General features: G+C 64.8%; 1 protein-coding gene across 2 annotated transcripts in view; it reads right to left on the bottom strand.

Moving 5' to 3' along the window:
• Positions 1–5,473: 5,473 nt before the first annotated feature.
• Positions 5,474–19,141, bottom strand: part of SYT7 (synaptotagmin 7) — a 53,684-nt gene continuing 40,016 nt past the window's right edge. For both annotated transcript variants that reach the window (XM_081098322.1, XM_081098321.1), the window contains 6 exons: positions 15,532–15,667; positions 10,860–11,130; positions 7,828–7,997; positions 7,587–7,701; positions 6,943–7,142; positions 5,474–6,070 (listed from right to left, as the gene is read on the bottom strand). In XM_081098322.1, the coding sequence (XP_080954448.1) occupies positions 5,966–6,070; positions 6,943–7,142; positions 7,587–7,701; positions 7,828–7,997; positions 10,860–11,130; positions 15,532–15,667 (997 nt within the window). In that variant the 3' untranslated portion in view covers positions 5,474–5,965. The remainder of the gene's footprint in view (positions 6,071–6,942; positions 7,143–7,586; positions 7,702–7,827; positions 7,998–10,859; positions 11,131–15,531; positions 15,668–19,141) is intronic.

Consider the following 19,141-nt stretch of genomic DNA (forward strand, 5'->3'; position numbering starts at 1 on the left):
GTGGCTCCTTCAAGGCCAGTGGGCCTTCTCGGGGCCTGGGAACTTAGAGGAAGGACATGAGGCCTCCGGACCCACAGGTGGGGTAGGGGTGGCAGCTGGCAAGAATGTCCTCTGACCCCGTGACCCGTGTCACGGCACAGGGGGGGAATGGCCCTGGTCCTGGCATTAGAAGGCTGGGTTCCAGTCCTAGTTCTGTTGACTGAGTGACCTTGAGAAAGTCATGGCGCCCTGGGCCTCAGTTTCTCCATTTGCACACAGGAGGTGGGCTATTTAGATCCGACTGCAGCTCAGGAACCATGCAATCTGTCCGTCTACCTTCCCTTTATGCAAATCTTGGATGTCGGGGAGCAGGGTGCGGGGGGCAGCCACCGTCACCACGAGTAACTGTTGGCACTGTGAGCCCCGGTGTCCTTCCTCTTCCTCTTCCTCTCCCTCTCCCTCTCCCTCTCCCTCTCCCTCTCCCTCTCCCTCTCCCTCTCCCTCTCCTCTCTGGTCTGTTTCCCTGTAACTTTCCCTGCTGCACTCACTCCAGAGCTCCAGGTCGGGCCAAGGCCCAGGAGGAGTCCCCTGGGCCACCCTGGGCGGGCCCCTGGCTTTGCTGCTCTGCTGCTCCAGGGGGACCCGGGTGGGGAGGGGCTGTTGCCAGGACAGCGGGGCAGGACAGCTAGCTCCCCTCGGTGATGAAGAGAGCACTGTGCTAGGAGTCCTAGGGCCCCTCCCCCACACCTCGCTGCCTGTGCCTCCCTCCGGGGAGCGGGAGGAGGGGGAGGATTTTGGAGGGGCCACTTGTAACACCACTGTGTCTGCAGTTCCGGGAGTTGTGCGGGGAGTTGTGCGGAGTGTGTGGGCCCGGGGGGGGGGGGTGAGGTGGAGGGGGGGTCAGGAGGGCCTTGGAGGAGTTGTGGTTGTGCCAGGCATGAGGGCAGAGGCCAAGGGAGTCGGCCTGAGAGCAGGAGGGCAGGCAGTGGGGACAAGCAGAGCTGTGGCCACGCAAGAGGCCGGCCCAGGGGGGAGGGACTTGCCCATAAATGGGAGCTGGGCCTCCTAACCCAGAGCTCAGTCCTGCCAGGAGGTCCCCTCTGGCCTTGGCTGGCAGTCAGGTCTGGGTGTGGGATGAGTGGTAGTTGTCAGTCTTCCCTCCTGGACACCCCCCCCCACACACACACACACAAAGCAGCAGAGAGGGGGGAGGGGGGACCCTTTCCTGGCTTTGTCACACCACCCCCTCTTCCTGCCCCTGTCAGGGGCTTGGGCAAGCAGAACAGGGTGTTTGGGACCGGGCCTGCCCAGAAGCCACCTCCTTGCCTCCCAGGCCTCCCAGGCGCCTGCTCAGCATGTCCCAACGCTTCCGCAAGACACGTGGCATGTGGTTCTGGATGGATATTTATTAGCGCACCCAGGGGTGCACACGGAACATGGATTCAGACAGGGGTCCCTGCCCAGGGGGCTCACAAGCTAAACGAGACACAACAGACACGTACACACAGGACACGAACACAGGGCGTGGGGCACCTTCCAGGGAGGCAGACGGTAGAGGAGCCAAGGGCCGGGGCACAGCGTGGTCAAGCATCGCCCTTCGGGGTGTCTCCGTGGGGAGCCGGGAGAGCGGAGGTGGCCCAGGATGGCGTGCCGTGCCCAGGAGGGACTCAGGAGAGAGCCCCAGGGGGCAGTGGACCGGTATGGGGAGGGAAGGGCCCATCTGTGTGGATGACAAGGGGTCTGACGACGTGGAGGCAGGAGAACGAGGCAGGAAGTCCAGGAGGAGGCCCGGAGCCCATGGCGGGAGGCTGTCCCTCGGCTGGCGAGCTGTCCCTGCTGTAGGCTGGTTCCCGGGGCCATCTCCCCGTACAGAGATCCGGGGAAGGGCCCTCTGAGCTACTTACCTGACCCGTGGGCCCCCTCCGATCTCCAGGGCAGAGATCAGAAGAAGAAAGAAACCACCACCTTTTTACTGGCGTTTACACAGGCTGCCAGACATGGTGGGTAGGGAGAGGGCGCGCAGCTTCCCATGGGGACCTCAGTGGGCAGGATGCAGCTGCTGGCCGGGGGCCGGGGGGCAGGGGGCGCGATGGCCCCCCTCCCTCTGGGGGTGGACACATGACAACCGAGGGCCCTCACTCCCTCGTGCCCATAACAGGGGTAGCACCGTCCTCCTGAGGGGCCCTGAGAGCCACAGGCGCTGTGTCCCTGGCGGCCTGGGGAGGGGCGGCCGGATGGTCATCGCTCCTCTGTGGTCCCGAGGGCAGGAAGGAAAGGGCTCCCCACAGTGCTCAGGGCCCTGGCCGTTCCCTCCTTCCCTCGGGCTGGGCTGGCCACGGGCTCTTTGGGTTGGAGAGACTTTTCTAACCCGAAAGGATTAAACCAGAAAGGGCGGCGAGAAGCCACAGGCCCAGCCACCGAGCGGGAGCTCCCCGGGCGGGAAGGAGCCGCTGACCTGGACACACGGCCCAGCGAGTGGGAGTGCGGGCGGCAGTGGGGGAGGTCGGGGCTTCTTCGGTTTGTCTGACCGCCTTGGAGGGTGGTGAGGGCCCCTGGGAGGCGGGGGAGGGGGTGTTGGACTAGGGGAGCTACAGGGGGCCCCTCAGACCTCACGGTGACTCCACTCCTAACAAGAGGGGCTCCCCGGGCCCGGAGCCGCTGCTCCCTGCTCCCTGCTCCCCGGGCAGCGAGGGCTGATGTGCTAGATCCGAGGACCTGGCCGAAGGGCCTCATCGCCAAGGTGACAAGATGAGGGGAGACTCCGAGGCCCAGGCTCCCCACCCCTCACCCCACTGCCTCTTCCCCTGGGAGGCGAGGGAGGGCTGGGACCCCCGAGGAAACAGCCAAGGCCCTACTTTTCCACGATCCTTTATTAATCGGAACGGGCCGCGCCACAAAAGCAGGGCCCATTCCCACAAAAATATGATTTTGCAAAGAGGACGTCTTGCTGGCTTAGAGGGTGCGTGTGGTGGAGAGCTGTTGTATGGTTCTTTTTTCCTTTTTTTTTGTTTTTGTTTTCCTTCGGTTTTTCTCCATCTCTCTTCACTGCATTTTTTTTTTTTTTTGTGACAGTGGGTTTTTGTTTTGTGGTTATTTATTTTTTTATAAAACACTTGCGCTCAAGGACTCCAACACAACACAAACAACGGCTACCAGCCCCCACCCCTGGGCCCCAGCCGGGTTGGGGGTCCGGGGCCCCCTGGGCGTTTTTGTGGCTGTTTTCCTGGTGTCTGGCACCGGTGGGCAGGCGCGAGGACCTGGGCGGCGGGGTTTGTACAGAGGCGCCCTGGGGGGACGGTCACAAGGAAGGGAACCTGGACGCGAGAACGACTAAGTCTAGGGGCCCACGAAGACGGACGACGCTCGGAAAGGGGCCGGGGACGCAGCGGAGGAGACAGGCTCGGGGGGAGGGCGGGCGGCCGGCTTCGGCTGCAGTAACTCTCTGCTCACGGGTGGCCCCTCCCAGTCCCCCGCCGGGACCCCCGGTGGCGGCGGCCTCACAACCTCCCCTGTGAGGTAGGTGAAGTATTGTTACCATCATTTGACAGGTGGGGCAACTGAGGCCCCGGGAGGGGGGCGCGATTTGCCCAACAAGGTCCTGGGATGGCGGCGGGGCTCCGGTGCCCACCCCCTTCCTCAGGTTCCCCCATTCCCCAGACCACCCGCCCCTTCCCGCGACTGCCCACCAGGTCCTTGGCCCTCCGCGCGCCCCTCTCCTGCGCCCCGGCTGCGCGTCAGGGGGGTGGGGAACCCCAGGCGGGTGCCTGGGCGAGGCAGACTGGGAACCGACAGCGCGCGGAGATGCTTTCTGCATGTGATTGGCTGGAACCCAGTGGGTGGGGCTGGGGGGGGGGGGAAGGCTGCGTTTGCCTCGTCCACTCTGCAAATTAGTGCAACTCCTCCCCCCGACCCCCCTCCCCTCGGGCCTGGGACCCGGCTTGCTCACCCGATCGCCTCCCGCGGGGTGCAGGGGCCCAGGACCCCTCTACCTGTCAAGACAGCACCCTCTCTCCGCTCCCCCACAGCCTCCGGACTCCCCGCCCTCCCGTCCCCGCTGGGGGCTGGTCCCCAGCCCGCTCGGCGAGGACGGGGCGGACCCCCAGTTTAAGCAAAGCTACACTAGAGAGACATTTGGGTTTACAAGGAATGCGGGCGACCAGTTGTGGACACGAGCACTTTCCACTCCACAGCACGAGTCACCGACTGCGGGTGACACCCCTCCGTCCAAGGGGCAGGGGTGCGTCAATGTCAAAATGTGATCCGGGCGAGAATGCGGCCCGCCCGCGGCAGGGAGCAGACGGCCCCGCTCGGGGGCGGGCTACGCCAGGAGGGTGGTTTCCAATGCCCATGCTGATGCCACGCTCCTAAACGGGGACCCTGTCCGGGCTCTCCTTTCCCGGGGTGCCGCCCCCGTCTGGGGTAGGCCTTGGTCCGAGAACGCGGTCACCGACTGCGGTGTCCTGGCGCCACCTGGCGGTGAGTGCCGGGAATGTCAGGTCCCGGCTCGCGGACCCCGGGCTGGGAAGCTGTGGCCAGCAGTCCTGTATCAATACCAGGCCCCGGTGGGGGGCCGGGGGGGTGGGCAGGGGGATGCACGGGCTTAAGCAGGGGTGAACCCGGAATCTGCTGTCGCCAAAGGGTGGAATCTGCAGCAGCGGAGGCGGAGAAACCTCTGAACTCCCCACTTCCCTCCCCACCTCCTCCATTCACCCCTCACCTGTCCCTCCTCTCTCGGGCCCTGGAACTTTCCCTGCTTCCCTGCCCTGAACTGAGAAGGGGAGCAGGAGCTGCCCGGAAGGACGGGGTACAGGGGCAAGGGGAGGAGACACTCCTGGAGAAGAATGGGTGATGCAGGAGCTAGAGGTGACAGGGAAGGTGAGCAAGCAGGAGGATGGAGGGGAGGAGTGTGTGTATATATGAGTGTGTGTGTGTGTGTGTGTGTGTGGGTGGGGGACGGCAGGTCTGCATGGACAGAGCGAGATGAAGGGGAAGAAAGTGGGACTCGGGTAGAATATTCAGCGGGGCGGGGCTGTGCGATCTGGGATGAACAAGGGTGTCTCTGGAAGGAAGGGCGCAGGTGGGTCCTGGCGGGATGAGATGCATACAGTAGGTGCCTAAAAGGTGTGAAACAATGCTCAAGGGATGAATGATGTCACCGGGGAAGGAGCTACTAGAGAACTCTGAGCAGAGGGAGGCCCTGGGTTTGGGGGGAAGGGGGTACAGCTGGAGGCAGCCCAGTTCTCAGCCCAGCTGCGTCTGCCCCTCTTTCCCACCCCTCCGCACCCCTCCCCGCTTCTCCTCTCCTGCCCTGGCTCAGTGCACTGTCCCCTCCGGCCTCCGGCCCCGCCTCACTCCATGAAACCCTGCCCTCTCTGCACAGTCTTCACACCGCTGGCCCCAGGGGGACAGGGAGCGAGCCCCCCACCCACACACATGCACGCGCGGGCACACACATACACACACATGGTGGACACAACACAAGTACACAGGGCTGCGGCTCCAGCACCCCCGAGGGCTCTGTACTGTCCTTGGCATTCAGGGCCCAGCCGGCACCTGAAACTGCCCGGGCCAGGCCGGGGCCCAGCACCTCGGCCTCCCCTCTCCTGGGCCTCTCTCCACTCCAGGCACCGCCTCAAAGAAAACGGGGGACGGTGCCCACCTGGCGGGCCTCTGGAGGGATCTGCCCGTCTGCCCGTCTGGCTCTCGTGACCTCCCCCACTTCTTTAGTATCAGCAAGTCAGGAAGGTAAAGGGGCAAAGCAGGAAAATGGCTCCCACAGCCCCTCCCCCAGAGCTGGCCTGGCGGAGGAGGGGGCTGGTTCTTCCTAGAAACAGGGCCCAAATGATCTCTGGGACCCCTCCCTGGCCGAGCCAGCAGGGTCCTCCCCTCACCCGCGGCAGGGGGCCAGGCCGGGCGCGTTGTGCATAAAGTGGTGCGGGCATGATGGGGGCCCGGTCCCCCGGCCCCTGGGCCTCCTCTGGCCGCCTCAGGCCTTCAGCTGGTGCCACTGGGCCACAGGCTGCCGGGGCCGTGCGATCATGTCCTTCCAGTGCTTGACCTCCCCGGGCCCGCTCTTCCAGGACAGGTAGATCTGCGGGGAGAGGACGCGTCAGTGGCGCACTCCCAGGCGCCGTCCCTGCTCCACGAGGGGCGTCCCTGCCGCCTAGGATCATGGGGACCAAGGGGCCTCCTCGGGCGGGGACCAGCTACCGCGCCAGGCCCCTCCTCCCTGCCCCGCCAGCTCACTTCCTTTGGGAGCCTGGGCGCCCGGCCTGGGGCACAGTGGGACCTCATACTCGTTGTAGGAGGAGGAAACGTGGCTCGGAAAGGCGATGACTGTTCAGAGTTAGGGCCGGGACCTGGCCCCAGGCCGCCTGCCTCCCAGGCTCACAGGCTAACACTAAACCATAACGGAACAGGAACAGCGGTTTCAAAGTAGGAAAATGGAAGGGTTATGCCACAGAGGCACCTCCTGGCAAACCTCCAGGCCAGGCAGGGACCTTCCGGCTCATCTGTGAGGAGCAGCCGCCGTGTTTGACCAGGAGAACGTGGACACACCACCCCGGGGGTGCTGCAGGTCCGGAGCAGTCGCTCCATTTTTCACAGGGGAGAGCAGTGAAGCTCAGAGAGGCCAGGAGCTTGCCCACGGCTAACGCAGGGGAGGTGGACATGCCCCACGCGGCTCGCCCTCCGCAGATGGGACCCTGGGGGACGCTGCTACGAAGTCCTTTCCCTGAAGGTCATTTTGGGGTCCCGGGCAAGCCTTCCTTCCCTGCCTTTCCAGCTGGCTGTCCTGGCGACCGAGCCTCATGAGAAGCCCGTCCAACCCCCTCATCCTCAGAGGCCTGGAGGGGGCAGGGACGGACCCGATGTGGCCCCCTCTCTCGCAGGGCCCAGCCCTGTGCTCGCCCACCTCCCCTCCTGCGTCTTGTGAGGACAGACCCCCGCCCGCCTCGCCCCTACCTTGCCGATGACGTCGTTGCGGCTGAGCCTGTCCTTGTCCATGACCGTGATGACGATGGTGGTCTCCCTCAGCTTCTCCGTGGGGACATCGAAGGCGAAGGACTCGTTGAAGATGGGGTTCAGGTTCCTCTTCATCGTCACCGTCTTCTTCTTCTCCACCCGCTTGTCCTTGTACATCAGCCACACCTTCACGTAGGGGTCTGAGCACCAGGGGGGCAGGGTCAGCCGGCAGCAGGCGGCTTCCCAGGACGCCCATCTCCCCCCAGGGGCGGCAGCGGGGGCAGAGGGTCAGGAAAGCCCCCAGCGAGAGGGGACGGAGGAGCTGGAAGGGGGAACTCGGCCCTCCCGCGCACAGGGAGGCAGAAACCGAGCCCCAGAGAGGCTGGGTCTCGCCTGAGGCCACAGAGAGCCAGGCCCCGCAGTGTCCCTTCCTCATGCTCCTGGGAAGGACAGTCTGAGAGGCCCCTGCCCCGGAGGCGGCTGCGCCCAGGGCTCTAGGGCAGAGGAGTGGGGACTGGAGATGGGGGAGGGGGTGGGGGTGATGGGAACAGCATGGACCCCGCCGTCCACACCCAGCATGACCCGTGTCCCCGAGCCGCCCGGGCCCTCCCCCCTCCCCGCCCCCCGCCACAGGAGGCCCGCACCTGACGTGCCCCCGATGTCCATGGCTTTGAGGTTCCGGGCTTTGATGATGTTCACGATGATGGAGTTGGCAGAGGGGTTGTAGCAGAGTGACAGGAGCAGCTCCCCTCGGCTCCCCTGGGGGACAGGGCGGGTGAGCGGGCGGGGAGCCAGCCCCAGGAAGGCCGCCCATCGGCACCCCTCCCACAGCACGCCTGACCCACTGGCCCCCCCGCCCCCCCCGCCCCCCGGGCCGGGCCTTACACTCCCATCGCTGCATGGCTTCAGATCCTTCCAGAAGGTCTGCATCTGGGTCAGGTCCACCTTGTTGAGGGGGATGGACACCTCCCCAATGGGGTCGTTGCGGCTGAAGCGGTCATAGTCCAAGACCTGGAGGTAGAGGATCCTCTGCACCACCTTCTCGTAGGGGAAACCTGGGGACAGACAGCGCAGTGAGGCCGGGCCTGGCCGAGGGCGTGGGCGGGGCGGCTCCTGTGCAGGGGTCCTGCCTCTTCCGGCCCCAGCCCACCTGCCCCCCCGCCCCCCCGCCCCCGCGCGCCACACCTGCATCCGACCCTCCCGAAGCCGCAGTGAGAACTGTCATTACTCATCGGTTCCCAGTGACAATTCTCCAAGGCAGAGGCTCTCAGCCTTTTTTTTTTTTTTTTTTTTAAATATATTTTCATTGATTTCAGAGAGGAAGGGAGAGGGAGGGAGAGATAGAAACATCCATGATGGGAGAGAATCATGGATCGGCTGCTTTTTGCACGCCCCACACTGGGGATCAAGCCCACAACCTGGGCACGTGCCCTGACCGGGAATCGAACTGTGACCTCCTGGTTCATGGGTTGAGGCTCAACCACTGAGCCACCCCAACCATGCTCTCTTGTCCTTCTTACAGATGAGGAGACGGAGGCTCAGATGGCTTCCATCACTGGCCCCCTGTCCCACGGCTAATGCGGAGCAGCACTGCGACCATTCAAGTCCCTGTACCTCCCTCATCCGAGCCCGGGCACCTCTTGCCTAGACAGTCTCAAGAGCCTCCACACCGCCCTGCCCTGCCCGCTTGCCCCTGCAGGCCGCTCTCCAGGGCGGCCAGAGTGAGCGTTCAAAAATAGAAATCGCATCATAACACTCTGCCTCAAGCCTCTCAGAGGCTCCCAGGGCACTTAGAATGAAAGCCGCGCCTGCCCTGGCTCCAAACCCTCCTGCCACTTGGCCTGCTGTCCTCTCCCTCCAGGCTCGTGCCCACTCTCCGCTCAATGACTGGGCTCCAGCCGCCCGCCTCCATCCCCCCTCCCGCCTGGCGGCCCTCCACGCGCCCTGCTTTCTTTCCTGACATCCCCGATGGGGTCGGGTCCCCGGTTTACACTCCAGCACTTTCCTTTCACCACGATAGAGATCGGTCTGTGTCCTCAAGTCTGGCTCTCTCACTAGGAAGGCCTCTCTGTTTCTGGCACGTAGTGGGCACTCGATACATATTTGTTAAGCGAATCAATCGCTGAACAAGTGCGTAAGTGCCGGTGGAATGGCCCGGCGGAGCAGGAGTGTGCCGGGTGCAGCGGGAGCTGAGGCCCGGGGGGGGGGGAGCTGGATGGATGGAGAAGGTGCTGGGGAGCCAGGGGCAGGCCTGAAGCTGGAGTCACTGGGAGGCTTCGCTGGAGGAGGGGCCGGCCTGCGAGGTGCAGGGGGCGCAGACCAGCCTGGAGGCCTGAGGGGGTCGGATCTCGATCCAGGGTATGAACTGGAAGGAGTGAGGACACAACAGCTTCGCCGGACCGATGGAGAAGGAAGGGCTCTGGAGGGCCCCGGCACCTTCAGCCCCGGACTCCAGACGCACAGAGAAGCCCCTGACGGGAGGGAGCAGGTGCAGCAGAGGACGAAACCCTCCGTTCCGGAACCTCCGGCCTCTCCGTGCCTCCAGGGCCCCTCCTCCTGCTGAGGGGCCTGTACCTGTCTGGTCCTCTCGGGCACCTCGGGGCCTTGCCCAGGTGACCTGGGCATTTCCTCAGGTGAAACGCATGACGAGGGATCTGGCAATGTTGGAGGCTCCGTGAGGCCCTTGCACCTGCGTTAGCTCCCGTCAACACCGCAGGAGGCAGGCCGCTGTGTGCAAACTCCTATTCACCCATCACAACCCCTCTCGAGTGGCCTTTCTTCTGGGAAATGCCCTTCACCACCCCCAAGCGGCGCTCATACCGGGTTCCTGCAGCTCCTGTCAGCAGCGCATGGCTTAGTTATTGCATGCCTATGTCCTCCATTAGACCAGGGTGCCTCGAGGGCCACAGTTCAGCTCTGCACCCCCCTCTCGCCCCGACACAGAAAAATGTTGGCTCAGAGTTAATGCTCGATAAATGTTTGCAGCAGGGACCGGCGGATTGGGGCTCTGCCCATAAACGTCGCCCCACTAACTGGCTCCATACCCCTCCAGATGGCTGAGCCTCTTGCTGGCTGTACCATCTCTACACTGACCCCCACGCTGAAACACAGGGGCACCCGTGCGCTCCCCATCAATGACTTGCTTAGGGGTGAGCTGGCTGCCGCCTCGCAGAAGAGCGGGGTGCCAGATGGCTGGGGCGCCAGGTGGCAGAGTCCCTGGGGTGCGCTTGGGAGGTTCTGAGAGCCAGGGAACCCGGGTTTGTTCTCACTGGTTGAGCAGGGCTGTGGGGAGAGGGCTATGGCTTCTCTCAGTCAGCCGGGCACCCAAAGGGCCTGGGGCAGGAATCACGCCCTGATCGCACACCGGCTTCCTGGTTACTGTGAATTCTCGGGATAAGAGCAAAAGAGGGGCCTGCAGGAGACAGGAAGGGCATTCGCCCCAAATGCTTCTACAATCTGCTGATTTCCTGATTGCAAACCAAGGCGCAGAGAGGCTCAGGGACTTGCCCAGGTCACACAGCTGGTAAGTGGCAGAGCTGGGATTCCAACCCAGGAAGCCGGGGCCATCACCTGTGCTCTTCACCACCAGACTGTGGCCGCGCCAGCCGCGCCAGCCCTGCACCCTGTGGGCGCCTCCCTTCCTGCCTGCCCTCCTCCGCGCGTTCTGTGTTTGAGCGGAGCACCCAGCTTTCCTCCTCAGCCTCCGGCCGTGAGGCCGGCCCCACTCGGCACTACAGCCCAATCCCAGCGAGACGCACATGCAGCCGGTTAGCTGGGCAAGACACGTGCTGCGGGGGCGTGTGCAAGCGCGTGCAAGCATGCTCCTGGGTGCGTATCCGAACATGTGCATGTGTGCCCGTGGCCACATGTGTACAGGTGTGGGGCAACCGGGCAGGCGGGGGCGGCTCCAGCCTCACCTTCAAAGAGGAAGGTCTCGTTCCAGTGGGGGTTCAAGTTCTTCCTCTTCACCTTGGTCTCCAGCTTGTGCTTCTTGTCCGGCAGCAGGTAGATCTTGACGAAGGGGTCGCTGGTGCCGCTGAAGTCCTTGGCCGGCAGCTCCTGGGCCTTCATGATCTTCACGGTGAGCGTGGACTCCTGGAAGTTGTAGCCAACGCTGAACTGGATGCGGCCCAGGTTCTCTCGGCTGCAGCCCTCGTGGGCCTCGTCCTCCTCGGAGCCTGGGGAGAGCTGGCGGGGAGAGGCCGGCGGGGTTGGGAGGGTTCTGCTTCCCGGAGCCCCCACTGCAGCCCAGCCCCGTTAGGAGGCCTCTCGCGCCCCAAACCGGGCCAGACCTGGGAGCTGCTCTGTCCCTCTGGTCACCATGGGGCTCGGGAGGCGCCCACCTCCACACCCAGGTGAAGATGTCAGACGGGCGGGAGCCTTGCGCAGGCTCACAGGGGGAGCCAGAGAGGGCACAGCCGCTCGGCTCCCGTCTCCTGAACCCCAGGGCAGTGCGCGCCCCACTTCCCAGCCTCACCTGGATGTCCGCTGCCCTCCCTGCTCCACCCCAGGCTGCCCTGGCCTCCCCTGGGGCCCTAAGCTCCCTCGGCCAGCTTCCCACCCCACAGCCCTGCGGGCTCTTGTGTTTTGTGAAACAACAACCAGCAGATGAGGGGACTGTGCAGCCCTGGGACCTTTCCTTGGACAGTGACTGGGGTTCTGAGGATGGTGTGGTTTACAAAAGGAGAGGTGAGTTTGGGGAGCCTGATGTGACGGGGTTGGGGGGCCCAGGGGCCGGGGTGGGCAGCAGAGTTGTTTAAAAGGGGCCTCAGATGCCAGTACGCACACCAGGCGAGGGCCACTGGGAGGGAAGACTACGCCGATTCAGTCCCCACCCCTCAGGGGGGCACTTGGGCCGACCCAGCAACGGACAGACGGACAGGTGCACGGAGGGCGGCGCGGGGTCCCATTCCCAGGCCGACACCGAAATAGGAAGGGACTGGGGGGAGGGCCTCCCAGCCAAGTCTTCTCAGCTGTGGCTGCTCATTGGGAATATCTGGGGAGGTCTGAGAATACTGCCCACTCCGGCCTCCTGGGTCCCAGCCCAGACCGCTCCCCAAGCCCAGGCCTCCCGCACAAACAGCTCCTCGGGTGAGGGGATGAGCCAGGGGCAGCCCAGATGAAACTGCCGAGCCCCATTTTCTCTCCCCACTTGCCCCACGGAGCCTTCTCTGCGGCCCCTCTTCCCTCCTGGAGGGTGGCCCCAAGCTCTGAGACCCTCAGTGATATCGGTGGTAAGAATACGGGGAGGGTGCACCTACCATGACAGGAGACTCTTACGTCACCTTCTTACCGATTCCTGACAACGCGGGCCAGGCCGTGATCACCACTCGAGCTGAGGAGACCGGCTCAGAGAGGTTAAGTCACACGCCCAAGATCGCACAGCAGCACGAACCCTCTCCGCCTCTGAGGCCCACTCTTTCCACCAAAGCAGGTCCCTGTCCCAGGGCAAGGCTGAGCCTTCCCCCCAAGCCAGAGCGGACTGGCCGGCCCAGGTGAGATGCATCCCAGTCCCAGGAAATAGCAGCTGCCGCGCGCCTGGCCCGGCCCTGTGCCGGGTGCGTGGCCTCACTCTCTCCGCGGCGGCGTTCCAGTTTGGGCTGGGGCCCAGGCAGGTCACTCCCTGGCCTCGAGCCGCCGAGTGGTGAGTGGAAGCTCAAACCCGGGTCGGTGCCGACCACACCCTGGTCCCGCCTGGCGCTGGACGGGGCGGAGCTGCCTCCCTGCTCTTCCTCCCAGCCCCAGCCCAGGCCCCCGCGAGTGCGGCTCCCTACCCGGGTGCGGTCCTCCCCTGGTGCTCCCCCCTCTCCTCACACCAGCCCACTCCCTTTGAACCTCAGTTTCGGCATCTGCAGAATGGGACCGTGAGACCTAGCTCGCGGGGTTCCTGGGAGGGTTACATGGTTCAGGTCCCTTCCATGGTCCTGCTCTGCAGTCTGGCCCCTGGCCCTGCTGCTCTGGGGCCTACAAAGACCTCTTGCCCCCTCCCCTTCCTCCAAAAGTTGGGGCGGAGTCCGGGTGACTGGAGTCCAGATGACCCCGCCCACCTGAGGCCCCTCTGGTCACTTGGCTCTTGGCTCCCAAACAAGGTGGCCTGGGGGGAGGGGCCAGTGGGCGTCACCATGGACGCAGGCAGTGCCGTGTGCTTGCTCCCAGCCTTTCAGAACCAGAGCCTGGAGCCCTAATTAACCAGCTGGGACAGCTCCAGGAGCTGTTTCCATGGCAACCAAGCAGGCCACCCCCACCACGCCCCCAGGGAGGTGCTGCCGGAGCCCCTGCTCCAGCAGAAGCATCAGAAAGCATCTGGACTCTGGCGGAGTAGCTCAGCTGGTTAGAGCATCGTCCTGATACCCCAAGACTGTGGGTTCAATCCCTGGTCAGGGTACAGATGAGAATCAGCCGCGCAGCCGCCGTGGCTCAGTGGCTGAGCATCGACCTTTGAACAAGGAGGTCACGGTTCGATTTCCGGTCAGGGCACGCTTCCAGGTTTCGGGCTCGATCCCCAGTGTGGGGCGTGCAGGAGGCAGCCAATCAATGATCAATGTTTCCATCTCTCTCTCCCTCTCTCTTCCTCTCTGAAATCAATAAAAAGAAAATATTTCTTAAAAGAATCAACCAATGAATGGATACGTGAGTGGAACCACAAATCGATGTTTCTCTCTCTCTCTTCCTCTCGCAAATCAATCAATCGATCCATAAATTGTTAAAAGCAGCACGTGGGCAGTGCCGGGGCCGAGACTCAGGTGGGGGTGTGGCCCAGCCTCCTCTCCGACTCTTCCGCTGGCCAAACCGTGGGTGCCCAGGCCTTCTCCTGACCCCCAGCTTCAGACAGCCTGGGCCGGGGGCTCAGACAGCAGCGTACTTCTGCCCTGCGCACCTTCATCTTCACGGCTGACGCTAATGACCTGCCTGTGGCCTGGGGCTGGGCAAGTAGGCCTGCCGGCCACCCCGAGGGTCCGCGGGGCCCGCGAGAGGGCAGAGGGCAGAGGGCTGCACTGCCTTCCTCTGCCTGGTCGTGCGCCCTCCCTGGGAGCAGCACCGCCGGTGGGCTGGCTGGGAAAGGCCGTCCCTTCTGGGAACTGGGCTACAGGGAAGCTGGAGCCGATTAAGAGCCTGTGCAGGGAGCAGGCCTGTCCAGAGGAAGGCCTGTCCACCCGCGTGAGTCGGGAGGGCAGGAGGGCAGTGGAGAGCCAGGCTCGCAAGGGCCTGGAGGGCGGGGCAAAGGGGGAGGTGAGGAGGCCCGAGGGAGACCAGGTCTAGAGCAGGGAGAGTGGACGCTCTAGTCTGCACCCCAGAGAAATGTGGACGCGTAGGCTCACCGCAGGCCTGCCGACTGGGACCCTGCGTTTTTGTTGTTAATCTTCACCCAGAGGTATTTTTTTCCATTCATTTTTAGAGAGAGTGGAAGGCAGGGAGGGAGGTGGGGGCGGGGGGAGAGAAACATTGATGTGAGGAGACACATCAATTGGTTGCCTCCTGCATGTGCCCCGATTGGGGCTGGGAATCGAACCGGCACCCCAGGTATGTGCCCTTGACTGGAATTGAACCCACGACCCTTTCAGTGAGCAGGCCAATGCTCTATCCACTGAGCCACATAGGCCAGGGTGGCTGGGGAATCTGCATTTTAACAAGATCCCTGGGCTGGGCTACAAAAGGGTAGTGGGATGGATGGTTAGAACCGGCCAGAACCCCAAATGGCAAAGGGTTCTGGGGGCTCTGGGGCCCTCGGGGAGGGCGGGGGCTTTGGTGCCAAGGCCATGGGCAGGGAACTCTGAGTTGCCCGATGTCAGCACTGGCCAGGGCCTGGGAGCCCACACAGCCCCTTCCTTCTCACTATGGGGGAGGTGGAGGGGGACCTTGTCCAAGGAGGGGAAGTGACGTGTCCCAGGTCATGTCCAGTAGGAACCCCACTGGCCCTGGGTCTCCCCCCTCCCCCAGCCTTCCTGGCGCATCTGAGCTGCCACAGCTCCCACTGACTCCTGCCTTTGGAAAGCAGAGGGGCAAATAGCTGTGTCCCACGGATGCTGCCACCAGGGGGTGCCAGGTGAAGCCACAGCCTCTGCCTTGGTGAAAAAAAGCAGCACCGCAGAACCACAGGCTGCGACCCCGGTGGGCGGGTGCAGACAGGAGAACCAGCACAGCTGTCCCCTCCTAGGGATCAGGACCAGGGCCGTGCCTGGGCTCGGCTCTCTGGACCTCAGCGGGCCCTGCAGCGGTGGGGCTGGGAGGATCCCGGGGAGGGGGATCTGAGACCTGCTCCACTGGGAGGGAAGGGCGCTCTGCTCACTGGGCTGCCGCTCAGAGGAAGGGCACCTTCTGCCCACGTCCTCTGTCCACTCGCCTTCCCTCCAGGGCCCTGAAAACCTCCCACACGAGTAGCTTTCCCTAGGCCCCTGTTCAGTCCAGAGAGAGACGGGGGGACGAGGGGCCTTCATATTCTCACTTGACAGATGGGGAAACTGAGGCACGAGAGGCCGCTGTGATGAAAGAGCTGGTGACCACGCTGGGTCCCCTGCCTGCGTGGACAGCTCCCACGCGGTCACCCACCTCTGCACGCGCCCCTCCCCTGCCCGGCCCGCAGCCTCTCACCATGAGCATCTCGCTGGTGAGGGAGTTGACGAGGTCCGAGACGGAGGAGCGCGGCTCGGTCCGGCGGTCAGACTCATCGTGCGGCGTCTGGCTGGGCACTGGGGTTGTGTTCACCGCCTTCCCTCCTGCAGGCAACCTGGGGGCCGGGGGGTCCGAGTGAGCGAGCCTGGCGGGGGCGGGCGGGGCTGGGCACGTGGGCGGCAGGCCCGCTCCCAGCCCCCGGCAGCGCCGCCTGCAGGCCAGCAGGAAGTGTGTTCTTGTCCACGGGAGGCCTGTCCCGCCCCGCCCTGCCCGTCCCAGTGTGAGCTGCCTGGACTGTACCTGTTCCCCAGAAATCCCCCAACCTCCATCCCTGCCTGCCTGCGGCCTCTGAGCCTGCCTCCCTCCCCAGGGCCGCCTCCCTGCTGCCCCAGCCTGGGCGGGAGCCTGGGCGGGAGCCTGGGCGGGAGCCTGGGCAGGAGCCTGGGGGCGGGAGGCGGGGGGCAGGGGCGGGGGCTCGGGTGGTGAACACTCTGTTCCGTCGCTCTCTGCATCATTACCCTCTGCAAGCACCCAGGGTGCCTCTCCCCCAGACGCCCCACCTGTGTTGGCCCAGGCTCAGCGAGAACACAGGTGCCCTTCGGACGCCAGACCGACCGGGTGAGGTCAGGCCCCCTGCCCTCGCAGCTCTGCCCAGCGGAACTGTCTATGCCGACACGTGTTCCGTGTCCCCGCTGTCCCTGTGTGGCCGCTGAGCGTGTGAGCAGTGGCCAGTATGGCTGAGAGCTGGAAACCCGTGGGACTGAAACTCGCTGAGATGTAAAGAGCTGCCTAGTGGACAGGGCAAGTGCACCTTGGGGAAGGCTCCCCCAGCGTCAGAGAAAGTCAGGGTGCCACCAAGAAGCCCCGGATCTGAGCGTCCCACGAGAGGCCCTGTCTGCACCCTGCCTCCATGCTGTTTCCAGGGAGCCAGGCTCTCCCGCCGGCAGCTGGGGGGGGGGGGAGCCAGTGGGGGCTCTGGACGGGGGGGCTACAGGCCCCCAGGGACCAGCTGGAGCCTCCCACGAGGAGGAGGGGGGCAGCAGCATGGAGATGGGGAGACGGCAGCGTGGGGCTCGGGACAGGCTACGGTAGAACAGTTGTGAGACCAGAGCCAGACGTGGAGACATAAGCCACGGCCCTGGGTGTGGCCCGGCCACCAGCACACAGTTGGCCACGACAGGCACAGAGGCATGCACGGAGTATGCAGGTCCTGGAGGGCACCAGGGCCCGGGAGCAGGGTGTGCACCTACGTACGTATACACACACACACACACACACACACACACACACACACACACGTAAGCCCAGAAGACACCCAGGGGACCAGGGAGGGAATGGCACAGGCGACAGGCAGGCCGACCAGAGCAGCGCAATGACACACAGGGAGGCGCACACCGGGACCCCGAGAGGAAACACACGTGGGGAGACCCAGCTGCCGCGGTGTGCTGGGGAGCTGGGCCGCACGGCAGCGGAGGGGGCAGGGAGGAGGCGGATGCACAAGGCACCTGCCGTGGAGGCGTGGCCTCCCCTGGACCACGCCCAACACCCCACCCAACCCGGGGACACGAGGGCACCCCTCCCAGAGGCGCGGCCACAGCAGCGCTCACGTGCGCGCGCGCACACACACATGCGTGGATGCACACATGGACACACGGGTGGACACGTGCTCACGCAGGCAGGCACGGGAGGAAGAGGAGGCTGAAACAGCTGGAGAGGTAAAGTCAGGTTAGAAATAGGAGAGGAGGAGCGCGGAGGCTGCCGCTGGAGGTATGAGAGTCGGTTACTGGGGCCGCCTGGGAAGAGATGGTCAGCGCCACTGAAGCTGTCGGAGGTGACGGGACAGAGAAAGTGCGCAGAGAGGCGGGGGAGGCGGAGGGGCCCCTCGCGGCCCCGGGGCATCCCTGTGAGGAGCAGATGGGAGGAAGGAGGCAGGAGAGAGAGGCCAAGAAAGGTTAGTTGGAGACGCGTGAAGGCTGCAGGGTGCACGGGGGACGAGGAGGAGCGAGGCGGCCGAGAGGAGAGGCAGAGAGGAGGCGGGGGGACACACCGTGACAGGAGAGACATGGTGGCTTTGGGCAAGGACAGCGATGGGGTGGTCAGGCCCTGGCCCGGGCCCCACGCGGGCGGGGGTGGGCCATGGTGGAAACCATCTGGATCCCGAGAAGCGGTGGTGAAGGGATGGATGAGCGGATGAGGCGGGGTGGGTGCGGGGCCGATGGGTGAAGGCGGAATGCAGGGCGTGGGAGCCCGGGCCTCCCCCCGCCCTCCCGGGCCCAAGAGCGTTCGGAGGTTCTTGGGGGCCCTGGCCTGGAGGCCCAGGGGCCGGGAGAGCCTGGATGGGGGCTTCCCAGGCCCCAAGAATCCTGGAAGCAGGGGCGGGGACCAACCCTCCCGTCTTCGAGTTCTTTGCTAGGTGCACCCCCATCTCTCTTGCTGTTCCCCCTTTCTGCCCGGAACTGGTGCTCACAGACCCTGGGCTGAACATCCTCCCCAAATGTCCTCCCCAACAGCAGCCAAGGGGCTCCCACCCCTCACCCCGAGACTGGGTGGGAAAGGGGGGGCTGGGCCTGGAGGCGGGAGCTGAAGAGGAAGGGACAGTTGACCGAAGCCTTCCGTTGGGAGGCCCAAGGAGCAGGGGCCAGAGGGCGGAGCCCTAAGGGGCCTGGTGCCCCGCGGGTGAAGCAATGCCAAGCTGGGTGGGGAGTGCTGGGAAGGAAGTGCTGGATTCGGGACGCCCTGCCCGCCCCCGCCCCCGCCCCCCAGGCCATGAGCCATGAGTGTCCCGGATGCGGTGGGTGGGGTGGCCGGGCGGGACTGGCATGGGTCCACAGGGAAAGTCGGGCTGGGTCTTGGCGAGGGCCTGGCCCCCACCTCTACCCCCACCTTTCCCAGGAAGGCAGGGGAGGGCGGATGTCATGATCAGAAGGGACAAGGTGTGAAGAGATGGAGTGAGACCTGAGGGGCAAGGGGTAAAAATAGGCGGAGGGTGGAAATGGAGCCGGGAATTGACACGGGGGATGCGAAATCTCGTTTCCAGCCTGCATCGCTCCCTCACGCAGCACACCGTGCCGGGCCAGGCGCTCAGCAGGCTTCTGGGGGGCCCAGCCCCTCTCCCGTAGCCTCTCGCCCTCAGCATGGCCCTCCCCCCCGCCCAGCCTGGGAAGCCGGGACCCCTGGCGCCGGGCGAGTTGGAGGCGGCAGGACCGATGCTCCCGTCCCCAGGCCTTGGGCTCCGGGTGTGACACCACCTGCATCCCCGAGTGAAAGAACGGGCCCCGCTCTCCCCTCCCCTCTGTGGGGACGTCGCTTTGCCCACCACAGACATGCACTGTGGGCTCGGACCGGAAGACACGAGAGGGACAGGCTACGGTAGAACAGCTGTGAGACCAGAGCCAGACATGGAGACATAAGCCATGGCCCTGGGTGTGGCCTGGCCACCAGCACACAGGGCTGGTCCCCAGAAGCCACCGGAGGGGCAGCGAGCCAGCTCTCTAACTCGGCCTGCCCTCCCCTCATCCCCGAGCAGCGTGGGACAGTCCCTTCCGTACCAGAGGGCCTCAGGGAGCAAGCAGGGGGTCCCTGCCCGCTG

This window comes from Myotis nattereri, assembly GCF_964212035.1.
Source record: "Myotis nattereri genome assembly, chromosome: 9".
NCBI classification, from domain to species: Eukaryota; Metazoa; Chordata; class Mammalia; order Chiroptera; family Vespertilionidae; genus Myotis; species Myotis nattereri.